Source organism: Trachurus trachurus (genome assembly GCF_905171665.1).
Source record: "Trachurus trachurus genome assembly, chromosome: 2".
NCBI classification, from domain to species: Eukaryota; Metazoa; Chordata; class Actinopteri; order Carangiformes; family Carangidae; genus Trachurus; species Trachurus trachurus.
Genome location: NC_139914.1, coordinates 4208871 through 4226605, shown reverse-complemented (window position 1 = coordinate 4226605; position 17735 = coordinate 4208871). Strand labels below are relative to the sequence as shown.

Here is a 17735-nt window from a genome sequence, read left to right as displayed (position 1 = left end):
TATTTGACAGCGTAACTCAAATATAATATAGTGAGTTGAGAGGTTCACTGCTTAATCGCAACAAATACGTTCCATCCGGAGCATATTCATATTCATCTACATAATTAAGCTCCCCCGGGAAAGATACAACAACAACAGAAGAGGAAGAAGGGAAAACACACCAAACCAAAAGGCACCTTTGAATCTTCTCTCCTGTTTCCTCTCGTTACACTAACGCCAGATCCAAATCAGAGCAACACACACACACACACACACACACGACACACAACGGGAAGAAAAGGAGTGAAACAAAAATGCAAACGGCCGTCTTCACAGCTGCTGACGAGGAGCTCCTCCTCCTCTTCCTGCCTCCTGTTAACGTTCACACTCACATCGGCAGACACTCACCTAATACACTGTACATGACAACAAATGAAACTACAGTATATGTAAAAAAAAAAAAAAAAAAAGATAGTGTGAAAACAGATGAATAAAACAAAACAACTGAATCATCATCATATTATTATTTTATATATCATACAGAAAGTGCTATCAGCTACCAGCAAAGAGAACCAGTGAACAAAAATGATTGAAGCTTACTGTACCGATAGCAGCCCGATGTCACCATTCAATTAAAAAAGAAAAACAAAAAGAAACAAAAAAGAAAAAGAAAAGGCTCTTCTTTTCAAAATATGTTCACAATTACTACTGTGGTTGGCGAAGCTGTGGTCAACGGCGACTGGAACCAAGTGGCGTCTATTCTCAGTCTCATTCAGATCATTAGATTGGCACAGGCGGACGCTCCTGAGAGCTGATGACATTATATTTAACTGGAAAGACCTGGCATCAAACATTTAAAAACAACAAACCTTTTCTGCATGTTAAACTAATTCAGATTAAACCTCTTAAAAGTGCAGGATCACAGATTTGATTATGAGGAGTCGGAGCCGGTTTAACCTCCTTAAAAATCTGAAGATCTCATAAAGCAGATTTCATAGTGAAATCAGAGTTTATATAATGTGCAGTGTGTCTTTTTGGAAGACGAGACTTGTTGTGTTTCACTGTGAATCCATTCATCATAGAGAGAGAGAGAGAAACTTAAAGCAATCACTGGATTTGGCAGCACGATAACAAAAAGATATTCTGTCTAGCAGCTTTGTAGCTTTTAGCAAAGACCGAGAAGTCGCTCTGATCCCGAGCAGACACGTTGACCCAGCTGCAAAAACAACAAACAAAACATAACAAAAATGCAGAAATTCTTCATTATTTCTCTGATTTTGCAGCAATTTCATTAAACAGATTTAGCTCGTGTGCAGCGACTGGTGATAAAAGTATAAAAATGGTCTCGTCTGTTTTGTTCCACAGCCGCTCGGACCATTTTTTTGGCCAAAGCTTTTTGAACCGCTGGTTCTCCCCCCCTGACAAAGCAGATCAGCTGCCTCCAACACCAGGAGTTGTGGCACTACATGCTACAGATGAAAAAAAAAAAAAAAACTAAGATTATGAAAAAAATTTACAAAAGATCAGTGATTGAGAACTACTCTTGCACAAGTTTTTAATGAACCAACAAAGAGAGGAAAAAAAAAAAGACAAATAACGCCTTAAGGATTTTTTTTTGTTGTCGTTTTAAATAGAATAACCATTATTGTTAATGTGTTTCTTTTCTATGTGTTCTTATTGATAAAAAGTTGGGGTAGAGGGAGGGAGGCGGGAGGGGGGGGTTCCTCCTCTAGGAGGCCGGCTTCTTCAGATCCCGGATCTGTTTGATTAGATACGTCTTCTCGTCGTTGAACTGCTCGTCGTCGGCCCGGTCCTTCTGGAAGTTGCTCAGGAAGTCGATGAGTTTGGTCTGGTTCTTGAGCAGGATGTCGATGATGGGCTGCGTCTTGTTGGGGTTCGCCACGAACACCTGAGGGGCGAGAACGAGGTGCTTTAGTTGTTAAGACTGACACCTCCACCTTCAGCTCTGAATGGAAAAAACCTGATCTCAGCTCTGGTTTGGGCATTTGTGCGTGAACTCATCGACTCTGGAGTGAAGCCAGAGCGACATTTAATCTGTAGATAGTCTGTAGCACTCAAATATTTTGTTAGACCGCCTTTAGCTTTGTTTACAGCACGCATTCGCTGTGGCATCGTTTCAATAAGCTTCTGCAATGTCACAACATTTATTTTCGTCCAGAGTTGCATTAATTTTTCAAAGATTCTCAATGGGGTTCAGGTCTGGACTCATTCTTCCTTGAAGAAGATCGTTCCCCACTCTCGTTCCAGTTTTTAATAATACGTCGGACAGTTCTTCACTCAATTTTAGTCTCATAAATCTCCTTAGATGTTTTATTTGCTTGATTCAAGCCAATAATTTGACCTTTCTGAAACAGATTAACACAGGATGTGACTTCTAACATGGTTGTTTAAGAAATGAGACTCCATCAGTTAGGGTTAGATAAGTCGTTTCCATGCAGTGATTATCCAATGGGCAGTGTATTTGGAGGATGCACAGAAAGACACAAACTGCCTGTGTTGCATCAGTGAGTGTCACATCAGCTGCTGCTGTGTGTGTGTGTCTCTGCACCGTCTCTCCCTCCTGGTTCTTGTGTTTGTGAGTCGAGTCGGTTCATATGAAGTCGTGTTCGTACCTTAAACACGTGGAAAGCCTCAAACTGGATGTTGGGACTCTTGTCTCGGAGCAGGTTCATCATCAGCTTGAGGTTCTCAGGTTTGCTGATGTAGCGCGTCATCACGGTGAAGTTGTGTCTGTCCAGTAGCAGCTCGCCCAGAAGCTACGGGGGAGAGAGAGAATAAATAAACCATAATAATACAGGAATGATATTACTATAAACTGAGATTTGATTGTAGCTTGATTGAATAGAGGTTCAGAGATGAGTGGACAGCTCCATCTGTTGGCCAGAGAGGGCGTAACTCTCCTCTGTCTACTCCTGATGGACAGCCTGACTAAACAGAAGGAGCTGCTGCCATGGCAACAACCAAAACAATCCCAAAAAGCCCCGAAGAAGAAGAAGAAGAAGAAGAAGAAGACGAATCAATCATATGGTCAAGTCCGGGTCAAACCTTTAGGGACTGCCTCTTGGTGACGTAGTTCTCAGAGTGGAGCAGCTTCTCGTAGTCTCCAAACACCTGCGACGACACACACACGCACACGCACACACACACACACACACACACGCACGCACACACACACAGTTAACAAAGAGGAATGAGTCCACTTCCTCTTGACTTGTTTGCACAGATTACAACATGACAGCGGAGGCCACAGGTTGAAACCTTGAACCTACATCCACTGTTCTTCTACCACATGAGCTCACTCCAGATTTTCAAAATAAAAGCCCGAGCTCTGGCATATCTTTACCACAACTTCCCTTTTTTTCTGGTTTTGATACAGAACTGAAAAAGAAAGAAAGAAAGTAGATCTCTATATTTAAAGGTAAATTCATGCAAAACCGCTGATGTGCGTTCCCCTTGGGGGCAGTTTTTCATCAAGCAGTCTCTGTATTTGCCTCTAAAACAACTCTGTCTGGTAACGTTGTGTTATTATCTCATAGCGTGGTGAATGTGCAGGTCACAACTTGTCCACCAGAGCGTATTGGAGTTGTTGGATTGTGTATTTGATGAGTTTGATGAGGGAAACCAAGAAATCCCATGAGCCTCCGTAGCGTAGCTCTGAGCAGCTCGCGGCTCTGCTCCGCCGTTCTAAAAATAGCTTGCACCAACAATTAAAAGGTAACGAACCTACTGCTAAAACTATAGGGATTATGGCAATGGGCCAATTTGCCAAAAATGTTGAACTATCCCTTTAAATCAGCATGACCACAGTGTGTTTTTAGGAAACCACGTGGTAGTTGTGTGTGTCACTAACACAGTCACACCAGCAGATCACTGATCAACGCGCTGTGTTTGGGCTCCTGACATCTGTCAACATCCATGTAAAAAGGCCCTTCAGCCCGAGACCCCCGCCCCCCCCCCCCCTCCCTCCCCCCACCCCCCTCTGCCTGGGGGAGGACAGACTGGAGCTTTGTGCCCCGAGCCGCGAGGTGACGCAGCGACACTGACAGGATTCACTTTTCCTGGAAGCTCAAGTGTTTCAGTCCAAACTTTATTTGTCACTTCACACACATTCGCCCTGATTGAATAGACCAGAGTGTTTGATGACACACACACACACACACACAACCTTCTCCTGGATGCACAACTGGGCCATTGAGCCGACACCTGATCTGGTTGTGTGTATCTGTGTGTGTGTGTGTTTCCTCTCTCGGGCTCAGAGCCGTGGACACTGTTTATGTTTATGCTTCCAAAAAAGCGCTTGCAGGGTTCCCACGCTTCCTAGAAAACCTGGAGAATGGTTGACCAGGAAAATGGAAAATGAGCAAAAAAAAGCCGACACCGGTTCAAAGTGGTTGTGTGTCGGCAGCGATTACACTCATGTGTCTCCTGAGCTACGGTTTGTGTTGTGCGTGCGAGTCGGGGTCCACTCACGGCGTCGTAGTTCTGTTCGAGGTATTCAGCCACAAGCACTTTGTGTCTCGTCAGGAGATCCTGCGAACGGAGACACGGGGAAATAAAATCAATAAAGCAATAAAGCCGGTAGTTTAGATGTAACTGCTCCTGTTATCTCGTTAACCTAGAATAGAAACCAAAATGCTGCGAGGCACCTTGAAGGTGGCGAAGGCGTCGGAGGCGATGTCGAAGGTGGACATCTCCACGTAGTTGAAGAAGCTGTTGAAGTCGTCCGAGTGGAGGATGACCTTGGCCAGCGGCTCGTGGCGGATGCACTCCCTCAGCATGATCCCACAGTTCAACGCCACCTGGGACGTCTCGTACCTTGGAGCAGAGACGCAGAGAGTAAACCCTCAATCTCAACCCTTAACCTTAGTAGCCCCTTAAAACCAAGTGTTAAGGGATATTTTGTGACCTAGAAATGGGACGCCCCTTAAATGCAGATCATCATAATCATAAGCCATCATCGACATGTTTTTGTAATTGTTGTGGACTATCTGTCAGTTATTACTTTGGTTATTAGTTGTTTCTGTAGCCTATAAGTTAGTTGAGTTGGTTCTAAGTTGATATTCAAACAAATAGTCTGTATAAACACCACAACCAGGGACACATTCAGCTGAAAGTCACCACATACCACGGCTTATTGAAAGGTAAACAGCAGCTGGAACTATGGTTAGATAAACGGTCAGACATTTAACGTAGTAGGCTGTATCTTGATAAAACAACTTAACAACTATATTACCACCCAGAAAAATGAGAATTTAGTAACTAAACCACAGCAACATGGTGTCTGCACCGGCCGGCTGTTGACTAAAGATCGTAAAATAAAAAATCAATCTTATTATACGCAACAATGAGGCAAATAATCCATAAAATGGGCCTAAAAACTAAGATAATACAATGGTTTTCTTAATATTTATATCTCTATTAACAAAGAAAATACTGCATTCTGGGTAGCCCTTGCTCCCAAGCGTGGCGTGCATATGTGTGTGTGTGTGTGTGTGTGTGTGTCTCACCCTTTGAGCAGGATGAACAGAACCTCCTGGTGGGAGCAGAAGTACTCGACAGTCGGGCTCCTCGTCCCGATCTGCCTCCTCAGGATGTTGTTGAAGATCTGACACACATCCTTCTTCCCCTGCAAACACACACACACACACACACACACACACACACACATATAACATTAGACAATCAAGCTCCGCCCACAATGCCGCCGGACAACCACATCAGCATCTCTCTCGTCCCTCCGTTACCTCGAATTCGATGACCTGCAGGTTTTCTACCAGCGAGATGAGCAGCCCGCTGTTGTACAGCTCCTGGGCCAGCTGGGCCACCGTCTCCGTGTGAGGCTCCTTGTCGTTGCTCCCGTACAAGATCTCCTTCATGGACACCAAGCACTTCGACACCTCCTCAGACGCCTGCAGGAGGAGGAGGAGGAGGAGGAGGAGAGAGAGATGCACATTAGAGATGAAGGAAGGAGGAGAAGATGCAACTGTTGAGAGAGAAAGAGAGACAGAGAGCACAATCTTGACAGTGAGGTGTCAGGAGATGACAGGACCAGGCTGTTCTCTGCTCTAATTTCACAGAGGGCTGTCACCCCAGGGCCTCTACACACACACACACACACACACACACTGATACACACACTAACAAACAGACACACACAGCGCTGCTCTACCTTGTCTGTCTTCTTGTCCTGCTTCACCAGGATGGCCATGTTTTCCTTCAGAGTCCTGACGATGTCCGCCGGGCTCTTGTGGGATTTACCGAACAGCGGCATGATGGACGCACAGTCGCCTCGGCAACCTGGGAAACAAACACACACACACATGCAGAGCAGTTAGTGACAAGCTGAATGCGACGATAAGTATTAGTGTTTTCATGTTTCTCTGCTCAGGATGCTTTCTAACATTCCTCTATCATTCATCAGTTTGTGCTGCAGAGCAGACAGGCTAATGAAAGAGTGAATGAGGATGACTTAAATGTAACAGTTGTAAATGAACAGAGCAGAACAGAAATCAAGTTATTACAGAGTCAGAAATATCCCATCTCGGGGCGAGTGAGCAGGAATTCATCAGCTGTGAGGAATGTCAGGAATGGAGGGATTTTTCAACCTCTGCTCTTTCCTCATGCAGCCGGTGAGACGGCTCAACAAAAGGCTGCTGACAGAGGAATAAGAGCATGACCTGTGTGTGTATGTGTGTGTGTGTGTGTGTGTGTTTGTGTTTCAGGATTCCTCCGGCACCTCAGAGACACATTCCAAGAGTCGTCTCCTCCGGTCCGCATGAGCGACAGCCACACACACCGCCCGGCCGCCTCCCTCCCATATAATCAAAGTCATAGTCGATGTATTAGATCGTTACGCAACGGCCGGAAAAACAACAACACAACGGACGGGTTTGTTGGGATCGTCCTCCTGAAACAAATCGGCGGCGGCTCCGAGGCAAAAAATAGACGCTGCAGTTTGGAGGAACGCTCCGAGAGACGGAGGTAAACACTGACACATCTCGGTCAGGTTGCCGTCCCACCGTTTAAACCTCATCTTCAAACACAGTCACGCTTTTCAAGGCCGATTATAAAGGAGAACGTGATGGAGTCTGTGGAGGAAACTCTTGCATAAGTGGTGCCATCACCACTCTCGACTGTATTTACAACGTTTTTTTCTTCTTTTTTTAGTTATTTTCTCTGGCATTTTTCCTTTATTTTGCCGGGATAGTGGAGAGAAAGAGAGAGAGAGGAGACGACATGTAGCAAAAGGCCACATCGCTGTTGCAACAAGGACTTGGTCTACATAACTGAAGGATGAACAGAACTGAAAGTATCTAACACAACTGAGTTTAAAATAGACCGGCCCCCTAAAAAACACCACAAAAACAAAACATACAGTAGTGGTGAACTTCTGAATTTATATTTTATCCATAATCAAAGCAAAGATGAACCATTCAGGCTCAACACTCACTACAATAATGTCCCTTAAAATTAACACTACAACATTGTCCTTCTGGGTCAAATGGACCCAGTCTGTTCCCTTCCTCCATCCTTCCTTCTTCCCTTCCTTTCTCTCTTCCTTCTTTCCACAATCCTTTTTCCCTTCCTTCTTTCCTTCCTTCCCTTCGTCCTTCCTTCTTCTTCCTTCCTCTTTTGATCCAATTGACCCTCCATCTTTCTTTCCTTAATTTTCCCTTCTTCCTTCCTTGAATGAATCTGTTCCATCCCTCCATCTTTCTATCCTTCCTTTTTCCTTTCCTTCTTTCCACAATCCTTTTTCCCTCCCTCCCTTCCTCCCTTCCTTCTCTTCATCCTTCCTTTTTGACCCAATTGACCCAATCTGTTCCCTCCCTCCATCTATCTTTCCTTCCTTTTTCCCTTCCTTCTTTCCCTTGGTCCTTCCTTCCTTCCTTCCTTGACCCAGGAGGACAGTATTTATTAAAGACCTTAAAGACCACACTTCTGTTTAATAATAAGCATGATATTGCGCCACGTTGCTCTCTGTGCCTATGAATAGACGGACAGCTCACTCCACAGACCAGACCAGCTTTTAACTAACAGTGGATCGGCGTCGCAGCGAAATTGAAATTGAGATAGTCCAGGCTCCATTAAGTTGCTGTCTGGACTGTATATGATTCATATAATGGAGTTTTGCTCATTGCATAATATCCACACGCAGGCCTGGGGTTGTGTTTTGCCCTGGTACTGTCAGAATGTCATGAGCTGTTTGGGCATCAACAGCGCAGAAGGTGCCAGACGATGTAGGTTAGCGCAGTCAGTGTGCTGCTGCAGATACACTATAGACGTACGACGTGGTGTTAAGAGAGGAAGCAGAAAACTAAACAGAGATTTAGTTTTAGTGGTTTAGTGCTTGACTGACTGACTGAGTGTGTGTGTGTGTGTTAAGGATCCAGGAAGCAGCAGCAGCCTTCACAATCCAGGCCAGGTCAGAAAACTTGTGACTGGTAATCCCCATCTGGGAATGTAAAAGGGCATTAGACTGACTCCCCCCTCCATTAACCCCCACTCCCACCTTCATTCCTCTCCACCAGTCCTCCCTCTGAACACCGAGTCACTTGACACTGAAAAGTCGGAGATGTCAGCCTCTCGGCACCTCTTTGTCTGATCGAGTTTTGTAAGAAAAAGAAAAAAAAAGAAAAAGCTCAGATGGCTTTCGAAGTGTCGTCAGCTCTCCTCGACGCTCCGGGAGCAGATGACACAATAACAGGAGAGTGACAAACTTATCACTTTTACTCCGTTTTGGTAAAAAAAAAAAAAAAAAAAAAAATCTAATTCTGAGACACGAAACCTGACAAATGTTATGGACTTTAGGTTTCATGAGGGAGCGTCCTAACAAGATAACAGCTGCAGAATCGGGAAGACGCGGAGGTGACTGTTAATTAAAGTAGAAAACAATAAAAAGCATTCATTTGTAAAATTACATAAGTGCCTCTTCAACACCCACAAAAACAAGAAAACAGCTCGAATTGGAATCACAAGGTTTTCACCTGACAAAGACACTCACACTGACTCACAGTGTTCGACCTTTTATTTTGGCGGAGCAGGATTGATTAAGAGGTTTTAATTATGATTCTCCCTGCTGTGGCTGAGCGTTGTGCGTTCTTTTTTTTTTTTTTTAAATGAAGCTTTTAATTTGTGTGGTGATGATGATGAAGATGCAGATGGTGTGTGTTTCTTTCATGCTTTTATTCTGACAGAGACAATGGCGTCGGTCAGAGGGAAGGCTGCTGATTCACATTTAGCAAATGAAATGACATGGAAGGAGACGACACACACACACACACACTCCTTCAAGAGGTCAGGCTGAACTTGAGGAGCTAATTTAGCTAAGACAGAAGAGACCCATTAATATGATGCATCAGTTTGTTTTGCAACAATGGGCCAGTGAGGCATCGAACATGTGATCTCATCCTCTTTAGCAGCAGAAACAGAAATTTATTTGAGGTAGAAACACACACAATAGGACTCTCTTCTGTTTCACTTGTTCATCGTGTAACGTTATGACTACAAAACTTGAACCTAGTCAATATTTGTCGAAGGATAAACAGGCAACGAGGAAGTAGTTATCAAAATAACCTGCTCTCTTTATCCCCCCATGTATGAACTCCTGTGTCAGGTAATAACCAGCTCCAGCTTCGCCCCTCTGCTGCTGCTGCTGCTGCTGCTGTGACTAAATGTTTCAGATTATTAAAGAATACTCAAAGGACCTGTTTTAATCATCTAATAACACGTCTTTGAGTCCTGGACAGCTTAAGCTCTAGGTTACTGTGAAGCCTTCATTTTTACTTGGAGCCTACTTAACACTGACTAAATGTTATGTAATGGAATTAATCTGGTGCCCACTGGGCTTGAACGCACACAGCTATATCTGCTCCGCTTCACTATAATCTAACAGGAAACAGCTCCACACGGGCCCGAAATATTCATGTTGCTGCTGTAAGGAGACTAAACAAGCTTAGATATAAAGATCAAACCCATCCAACTTAAGTCTCCCACAGAGGGATTTCATTCTGACTTGATATCGGTGCAATTTAGGATTAATTAAGTACCAAAATATTTTTAATTCCAGGTCTCCTGTTGGTGAAAGAAAAACTATATTCACATTCCTTTAGAATCAACAGATATTAAATACCAGTGAATAATAATCATTAAAAAAAATGAATGATGATGATGATAATTTATATTTTATCTATGAAAATAAGGCAAATTATTTTTTGATGAACCAGAAATAAATTGAGAGTAATTCACATGTGGAAATCTTTTTAGTTTCACTGCAAATGAAGCCAATCTGCTTGTTGTGTCAAAGAAAGACGCAGGTGAAGATGGTGTGACATTGGGAGGTCACGTGACAGAGCAGTAACCAATCAGAGATCCAGAATGTGTGCGCCGCTGAAGTGAGTTTCGCGAATGAACAACAACTTGAAACAGCTCCGAAGATTTTCGTAGTGGACTTTATTGACTTGCGAACTGGATATTTCGGATTTCCTCTGAAATTACCGTCGGAGCAGGAAGCGGAGTCTTTGGGTTCACTATGTGTCAGTCTAAAAAAAGAAAACCTGTTGTTGGCCGCGACGAAGTCGAGGAGAGAAACGTTAGTGACACCGATGTAGCAGCCATCTTGTTAGCATGAGCTGTTAGCCGCATTAGCCGACCGTTACATTCAAATGTTTGGTCAGGTGTGTTCACACGTGACCTGTTTTTATCTAGAAAGCGTTAAAAACCTGTGGACACCTGTGTTCCTCACGAGCTGGGAGTGAAGTTTGTCTGGTGAGTCAATTTTATATGTTTATTTTGTTTAAAAAAGGAAAAGAAAAAAAAGAAATGGACCTTAAAGTGCTAATTGCTGGTGGTTAAATTATTATCAAAGTGAGTTTATGAGTTGTTAATAATGTTATATAACCTGTCCTGTTGTATTTTAATATGAAAAAAACAAAAATATAGTTAAATGACAGACACCAAAAATATAAAGAAGAGGAATAGGCTAACAGGTAAGTTTGAATAGGTGTTATTGTATTGACTGGTTGAAAAGAGGGAAAAAAGAAATAGTAATAAATATATATTATAATATACTACAATGATACAGAAAGAAATGGAAATACCGATAAAACAGTTCAACCTCAAAACTGTAACAGGGTTTAACAATAGTACTGTAATGAACCACTGTTTCCAGTCTCTCTCTCTCTCTCACAAAATATGCAAATAATTAAATGTGTCAGATTAGATATTATTTTCTTTTTTTCCTCTTTTCAATATACAACATACAATAACATCTATTAAAACTAATCTGTAGTGAACATGATCTTTGGAGGTGGTAGTCATGATGTTAAATAGATAGTAGATGAGTGTAGATAGAGGAAGTCCTCTTTGACATCTTCATTTTTTTTTTTTGGAAGTGAACAACGCTTAGTTTACTGTCATACGACAAAGAGAGCAATAGCGCTTTGATTTAAATAATAAATTAAACAATAAATCACTACACCACATGTTCAGGAAGTCACCAGCTGCATAAACATAAACAGAGATAACATTTGTATCAGATCACAGTCTTACTCACACCTCAAGTACACATTCTCCACCTGCAGTAGATTTATGAATGATCAATAAAGTTATACAGTCCCCACAGGCCCCACTTGCCTTCAGCAAACCATGCACGTACGCTGTCGTAAGAGCGAACCAACAGTTAGTGGGTGGGAGCGATGACTAACTAATGTCATTCCAGCGAGATAGCATTCCCTGACAGGAGCTAACGTAGCAAGATAGTGATGCATCACACCTACATGCCAGTCAGCCAGCAGCGATAGTGACTCCAGACGTCACACTGACTCGTGGCTCGACCTGTCATGTGCCTGATTTAGCAAGAAAAAAAGAAAGAAAAAACAACTAACAATCCCAGGTCTAAACGTTCACACACTCGATTCACTCTGATTCAGATTGATAAATTAAAATAAAGAAGGATTATTAAACCCTCACACACTCAATTACTGTATGCACTCTGCTTTCAGGTTGGCTGATATTGGATAAAACTGGTTTATAGGAGTCTGTCAAAGCAAAAAGGCTTTTAGGTTTTTGCTTTAAAGTACTTGGATCTTACTAAAACGTCCTGCCGGAGGAATGAGAATCAGTGTTTGAACAGGTGACGCCACATCTCACAAGGAGATTGTCCTCCTCTCCCAGGCAACCTGGAGGGGAACGCTCCTCGAAAAGGACAAACATCAGCTCGTCAAGTACATCCTCCAGATTGATAATGATGTGAGAAGTCTCTTTTTCTTTTTCACTTTGGCTGCAGGAGAAACACAGACGCCCTGATGTAGAAACATGCAGGTCCAGCTGCTTTGATTGAGATAATACAGATAAACATAGGCTATGAAATGCACTGGAGGAAGTTTTTATGCCCTCTGTAAAGTCTGACAGACAAGTCTTCCCTCTCCTCTGTTATAACATCATGAAGTCCAACTACAGTTTTTACCATAATTTGCATAACTGAACCTCAGAGACCAAACCTAATGCAAAAACAAACAAACAAAGTAACACTTTTTCTGGTTCAACATTTTCTGGTATATACAGTTACGCGCTTAGGTCAGTTTATAGGGTGTTGCAGGTTTGTGTGGGTTTAACATGGGTCAGTAATCTGAACCAGTGCCAGACAGGCCTGTCCTACCAGGATATGATTCTGCTCTGTCTATATCAAGGTAAATAAATATGCTGTTTGCAGAAAAACACAGGATGCAATGTGTTGTTTCATTCAAAATAAAAGCTGAGCAGATTTAGAAGCTCTTAAATAATGAATTTTTCCAAATGAACTGATAATTCAGCTTATTGTAAAAGTCTCAAACATTTATCCAGAATTAATTTAGTCCTATAATACAATGGACTTGACCTTCAACATTATCAATCCAATTTGAGTGTAAATCAGCCTATGTATCATCCCAATTGTAAAATGTGACTCTGCAAGACATTGCAATACCACACAGCATCTTTGCTAGTCAATAGGACTGCAGGTAATAATGTCTTTTTCCAAACTGATCACCTATCTATCATTTCTTTAAATTAATCAATTATTTAGTACACAAAATATGTCTAAAAGATGTCTATAATGGTTTCCCAGACACCCCAGCTGACATCCTCCTCACATCGCTTGTTATGTGCATCTTGAAGAATAGCTCAACTTTCACAGCTACTTGAGTTATAATTAATTACATTTCAGCAGCTATAAACACAGAATAGTTGGTGTTATTACACGTCTGTAACTTATCATCATACCTGGAAAGTCATTTTCTGTATTTTTTTTCTGGTTAATAGCTAAGTGTGACTAATCATTTCAGATTTGCACTGCTGCAGACTGCTACACAAGTTTGACCGGTTTTATTTTGAAATAAGAGACCGGAAACGCCATTGTTTTTATTCTCGCTAACCTGACGGCGGTCGTCTAAAGTAACGTAGCAGAGGACGGGGGTAAAAAAACAACAAAAACAAAATGCACAGTGTATTTTCACGAGTGGAGAATGAATAAAAGAGCCAGTGAACGCCAGTGTGTGGAGGAACAGGAGCGTGTGGAGCAGGCGGCAGTAAACAGCAGATAAGGCCGCATAAACAGTCCCAGACAATGTGATTTAACACGGCTACACCCCTCTCGCCTCCGGTTAAACTCCCTTTTTTGTTTGACAGATTTCCCCAAAGCTAATCACAGCTGGTCTGCATCATTTCAGGAGAAAAAAAAGCCACTGAAAGCCTCGACACTAGGCAGTTTTTTTTGCCGTGTGTCATAATAACAGCACAGCAGACTGAAACTTCTCAAGACTGTCAAGGGCAGTTAACTTAGATCTGCCCATTTGGTTTCATTGGAGGCTGCTGCAGCTCTGTAGACATTACTATATGGGCTACAAAATGATACTTACAGTGGGGAAGATGTTTGGTTCAGGAGGTGGTGGTAATAGCGGTGGGGTGTCTGTCTCTAAACGGTCTTCTGTCCCGGTTCACAGCGCAGCCACTCGGACTCCCAGGCGGGCTTCAGGAGATCAGGGCCGGGGCTGGTGGTTGTTCGTCGGCCGGGGAGTCGGCTACAAATGTGTCCGATACAATTTAAAATGTGGGGAATCTGTTAAGAAGGCAGTGCTGAATCCCATCTGGTCGCGATCCAGCCTGGGTCCAGCTAGCGGCGGCGAGAAACGTCCAAACTTCCGGCTGCGGAGTTTCAAAATAAAACCTCCCCAGCGGCTCGCAAACCGTTAAAACGAATAAAAAGACGTAGAGACGAGAACGGTGAAAATTCAAAACCGGACTAGAGTTGATGCAATCGGTCTAAAACAATCTTTTAAAATTAAATTGAATAATATTTGTTCGTATTAACGCGCTAAATTACGCTAAAATTGTCGTATAGGAGCATTTCGCGTCACTTCCGGTACCAGCCCGACTCACGCGCGTCAGCTTGACAGATCTGTATCTTTCCAGCCGCGGCTGAGTCTCGTTCGCCTCCGCTCGTATTGAGCCTTTATTACCGCATTGTGCCACGCAAACTAACTCAAGTGTGTAATGTTTTACCATTCTTAGATTTAAAAGACCTCAGAAGACAGAAGTTTTCATTTATTCTGACCTCTTTCTTGTAGAAAGGGTAAAAGGGAGGACTGAAGGTCGGGTGTTAAACATATTGGGACGCAGCCCAGGCCAGAACATGACAGTCTAAACTGGAGAAATCCCATTGGAAGTTACATATCACGTGGTTTAAAATCCATTTCCGGATCAAAATACATAATTGATAACGCTGCCAATATATCCATGTGTTTTCTTTAATGCTAAATGCCTATAATAATAAAATATATAAATGAATATAATAAAAAGATAATAAATAAACACATTTTTGTAGTTAAATTGGCTCCAAAACTCTACACGTGCTTCAGCTGTTATGATTGCCAGCTAAAGATAGCAACATTAAAAATTAAAATGGAATATAAAGCTCCAGTTCCCACAGAAAGGCAAAGGCTAATAGAGGAAACCATGTCAGACTTTATTAAAGCTGCTTTTCATTTTACATACAATTCAGAATTACATATTTACAAATATACACAGATATGTCTCATTATAATATCTTTATATCAACACCATACTCAGTAGATATACAATAGGAAAATAAAGACAGTGGTCGCTGCAATGTGCTGCATAAAAAGAAACTAAAAAATATAACCCTTCTCATCTCTCCGCCCTCCACGTAAAAAGTACAAATAATTCAATAAGCTTTTATTGTGTGATCATGATCAAACACTGACAAGTTTAGTGCCCATGTCAGCTTTCATTAAGAGGGCAGAAAATAAACTCTCACAATATACAACAGTGCCAGGTAAAAAATACTCGCCGGTTTTCTGAAGAACATGCCACAAAGAGTGATGATACACAGAGAGACTCACAAAAAAGGAATTAAAGTAAAAAACAAACAAAACAAAAAAACAGGATCCTCTTCACAATACACATGCTCTCGAGGAAAACTATGCGAGGTATAGAGAGGACACATCTGTACAAGTGTAACATACATTTGTCAGTTTTACATGGATCAACACGTAATGCCAGCCACAGTTTACTCTCAGGTTTAGCTCACAGTTTGACACTGAAAGATCTGTAAACTTCCTTTTTTTTCTTCTTTTTTTTGAGAATAAATCATTTACTTTACTTTCTCAGGAAGGGACATGCAGTTTGTAGGGCTGGATTTTAAACAAAAAACCACGAGTGGTGTTAAATCCAGTGGACAAATAGCTCCTTATTGATAGATGGGGTGCGGCTGGTTTCAGTGCAACGGCGTGATGCTGCACTCGGCGTCTTTTCTCTCAGACATTCAACATCAAGGACGGTAAAAGAGACTGTTTTACAGTAGAAATCTAATATATAAAAACCTTGTCCGCCCTTACAAAACAAGGGAAGAAGAAGGTATCATTCAGTGTTCAGAATAGCATAGATTCCTAATGTGTGTGCGCGCGTGAGGAGGTGTGGTGTGCTATCAACCAGTATCCTCATCTCCAGTATGAGGCCATCCTGTTTAATTAATATAATGCACACCCAAAGTCAGACTTATGTCATGAATGAATATCTCTTTTTGTTTTTGTTTTTGCACCTTGATACTCCAGCACGTCGATTACTCAGCTACATTGTGGTGTCAGGTAAATAAATATTGCTGCCTGTGCAAACATGTCGAGCAGGTCTGGGCCCTGGTTAGCTCTCGGTGGAGGGGAGGGAAGCGGCTGCTGTCACATGCCTCGGTGGGGCTGGGAGCGCAGGAGGAGGAGGACAAAGCCTGGTTTTGTTGCTGCTGCAGTGCAGACCACAGGTGAGCAGAGTGGCCATGACACAACACAAACACAGAAAATAAAAGCTGCTGCTGTTTGTTGGAGTTTAACCTTTCTAAAAAGAATGAACATAGAACACAGATACCACTTATCACCATATATACAGTGTAAACAATTAGTTTCAGCCAGTATATGTGGTTTAACAAGCTTTTCATGACGTAAAGCTTGTTTGATTATCGACCTAATGACACACATTATACATACTGTATATGGAGAATGCAAACACGCACACACACAAAGACAATTAGTCGACACAAGCAGCACAGGTATGCAGTCACACCTGCCTGCCCACACGACTTCTCGGGCTTCCTGAGAGGTAAATAATCCAGAGCAGTTCAGAGGCGAGTTAGACAATCCCTCTTTGTAAAAAAAGACCAAAACAAAAAAAAAAAAAAGGAAAGAGAGAAGTTCAAAAGTTGTTGTTTGTAAGCTGCCGCTCGCTTTGTTAAGTCATGTTTGTGTGTGTGAGTGTGTGTGTGTAGCTGGAGAAGTGCAGGTAGGGCTGTTGGTGGCATTCACCTGATGATGCATTTGAGTGTATCGCTTAAAACACGGGTGAATGGGGAAGCTCTTATTGGAAAGATGGGATGAATACAGCATTTTAACAAACGCTCCCATGTGCTAAAAATAAAAATAAAAAGTTGAACAAGACTAGCCCTGAACGTGGGACCTGCTCAGTGATGCTCCAAGATGCACTGAAAGCATTTATTTTTTCTCCTGTTGCAGCCAGCTGCCAGTTTTCACAGTGTACAATTGATGTCTGACGCTAAAGCCGACGACATATTATGGGACACAAGGGTCTGCGGCGATGCTCGGGCGCTGTCGGCTTGAAGAGGGGTTTGACACCAGCAGCTTTGGAAGCTGCAGACGCTTTGAATTTAGTGCAGATAATTCGATTTGTCTACTTCAATGCTACATAATCACAAGGCCTGACAGGAGGCGATTGATTTTGATTTTGAGGAACTGTTTTTCCCTGATATCTTAATTTTTCGTCTGAATTTTGCCACGGGAATGACCGATCCTTTGCAAGACATTAAGGTTAAACAGATAGAGCAGCGCTGCTGAGTGGAAATGAGCTGGATTTCATTTTGCAGTTAGAGGCAGATGATTGTAAAAACTATTTTTCTCTTCTTTTTTTTTTCTTTTTTTAGGCGGATCCTGTGGACAAACTGTGAAGATGCGTGTGTCCGTGTGATGGAGAAGATCGAGTTCTCCTGTCAAGAGTTTTCCTGGAGCTCCTGGTTTTTGTAAAATCCATCTGGGAATGAATGATGATGATGGGCACTGATCTCAGGTCAGGGTTTGATGTCGGAATAGCTGGTGTAGGTCTCGCTGCAGCTGGAAGAAGTGCTGAGGTTCCCAGAGACGCTGCCATCTAAAAGGACAGAACACACACAAACAAACAGC

General features: G+C 42.4%; 2 protein-coding genes across 2 annotated transcripts in view; both read right to left on the bottom strand.

Annotated features, from left to right (window-relative positions):
- Nucleotides 1-488: 488 nt before the first annotated feature.
- cab39l (calcium binding protein 39-like) lies at nucleotides 489-14157 on the bottom strand. The gene is made up of 9 exons (XM_083986186.1): nucleotides 13896-14157; nucleotides 6170-6297; nucleotides 5745-5909; nucleotides 5508-5626; nucleotides 4647-4815; nucleotides 4471-4530; nucleotides 3046-3111; nucleotides 2613-2756; nucleotides 489-1888 (listed from the first exon to the last, which is right to left on the bottom strand). Exons 2-9 carry the CDS (start codon nucleotides 6269-6271, stop codon nucleotides 1709-1711), a joined length of 1005 nt encoding a protein of 334 aa, XP_083842312.1. The 5' UTR covers nucleotides 6272-6297; nucleotides 13896-14157; the 3' UTR covers nucleotides 489-1708.
- Nucleotides 14158-14993: 836 nt separating this feature from the next.
- mcf2la (mcf.2 cell line derived transforming sequence-like a) overlaps nucleotides 14994-17735 on the bottom strand; it is a 45327-nt gene continuing 42585 nt past the window's right edge. The window contains exon 30 of the mRNA XM_083989836.1: nucleotides 14994-17703. Coding sequence (XP_083845962.1) covers nucleotides 17624-17703 — 80 coding nt within the window. The 3' untranslated portion in view covers nucleotides 14994-17623. The remainder of the gene's footprint in view (nucleotides 17704-17735) is intronic.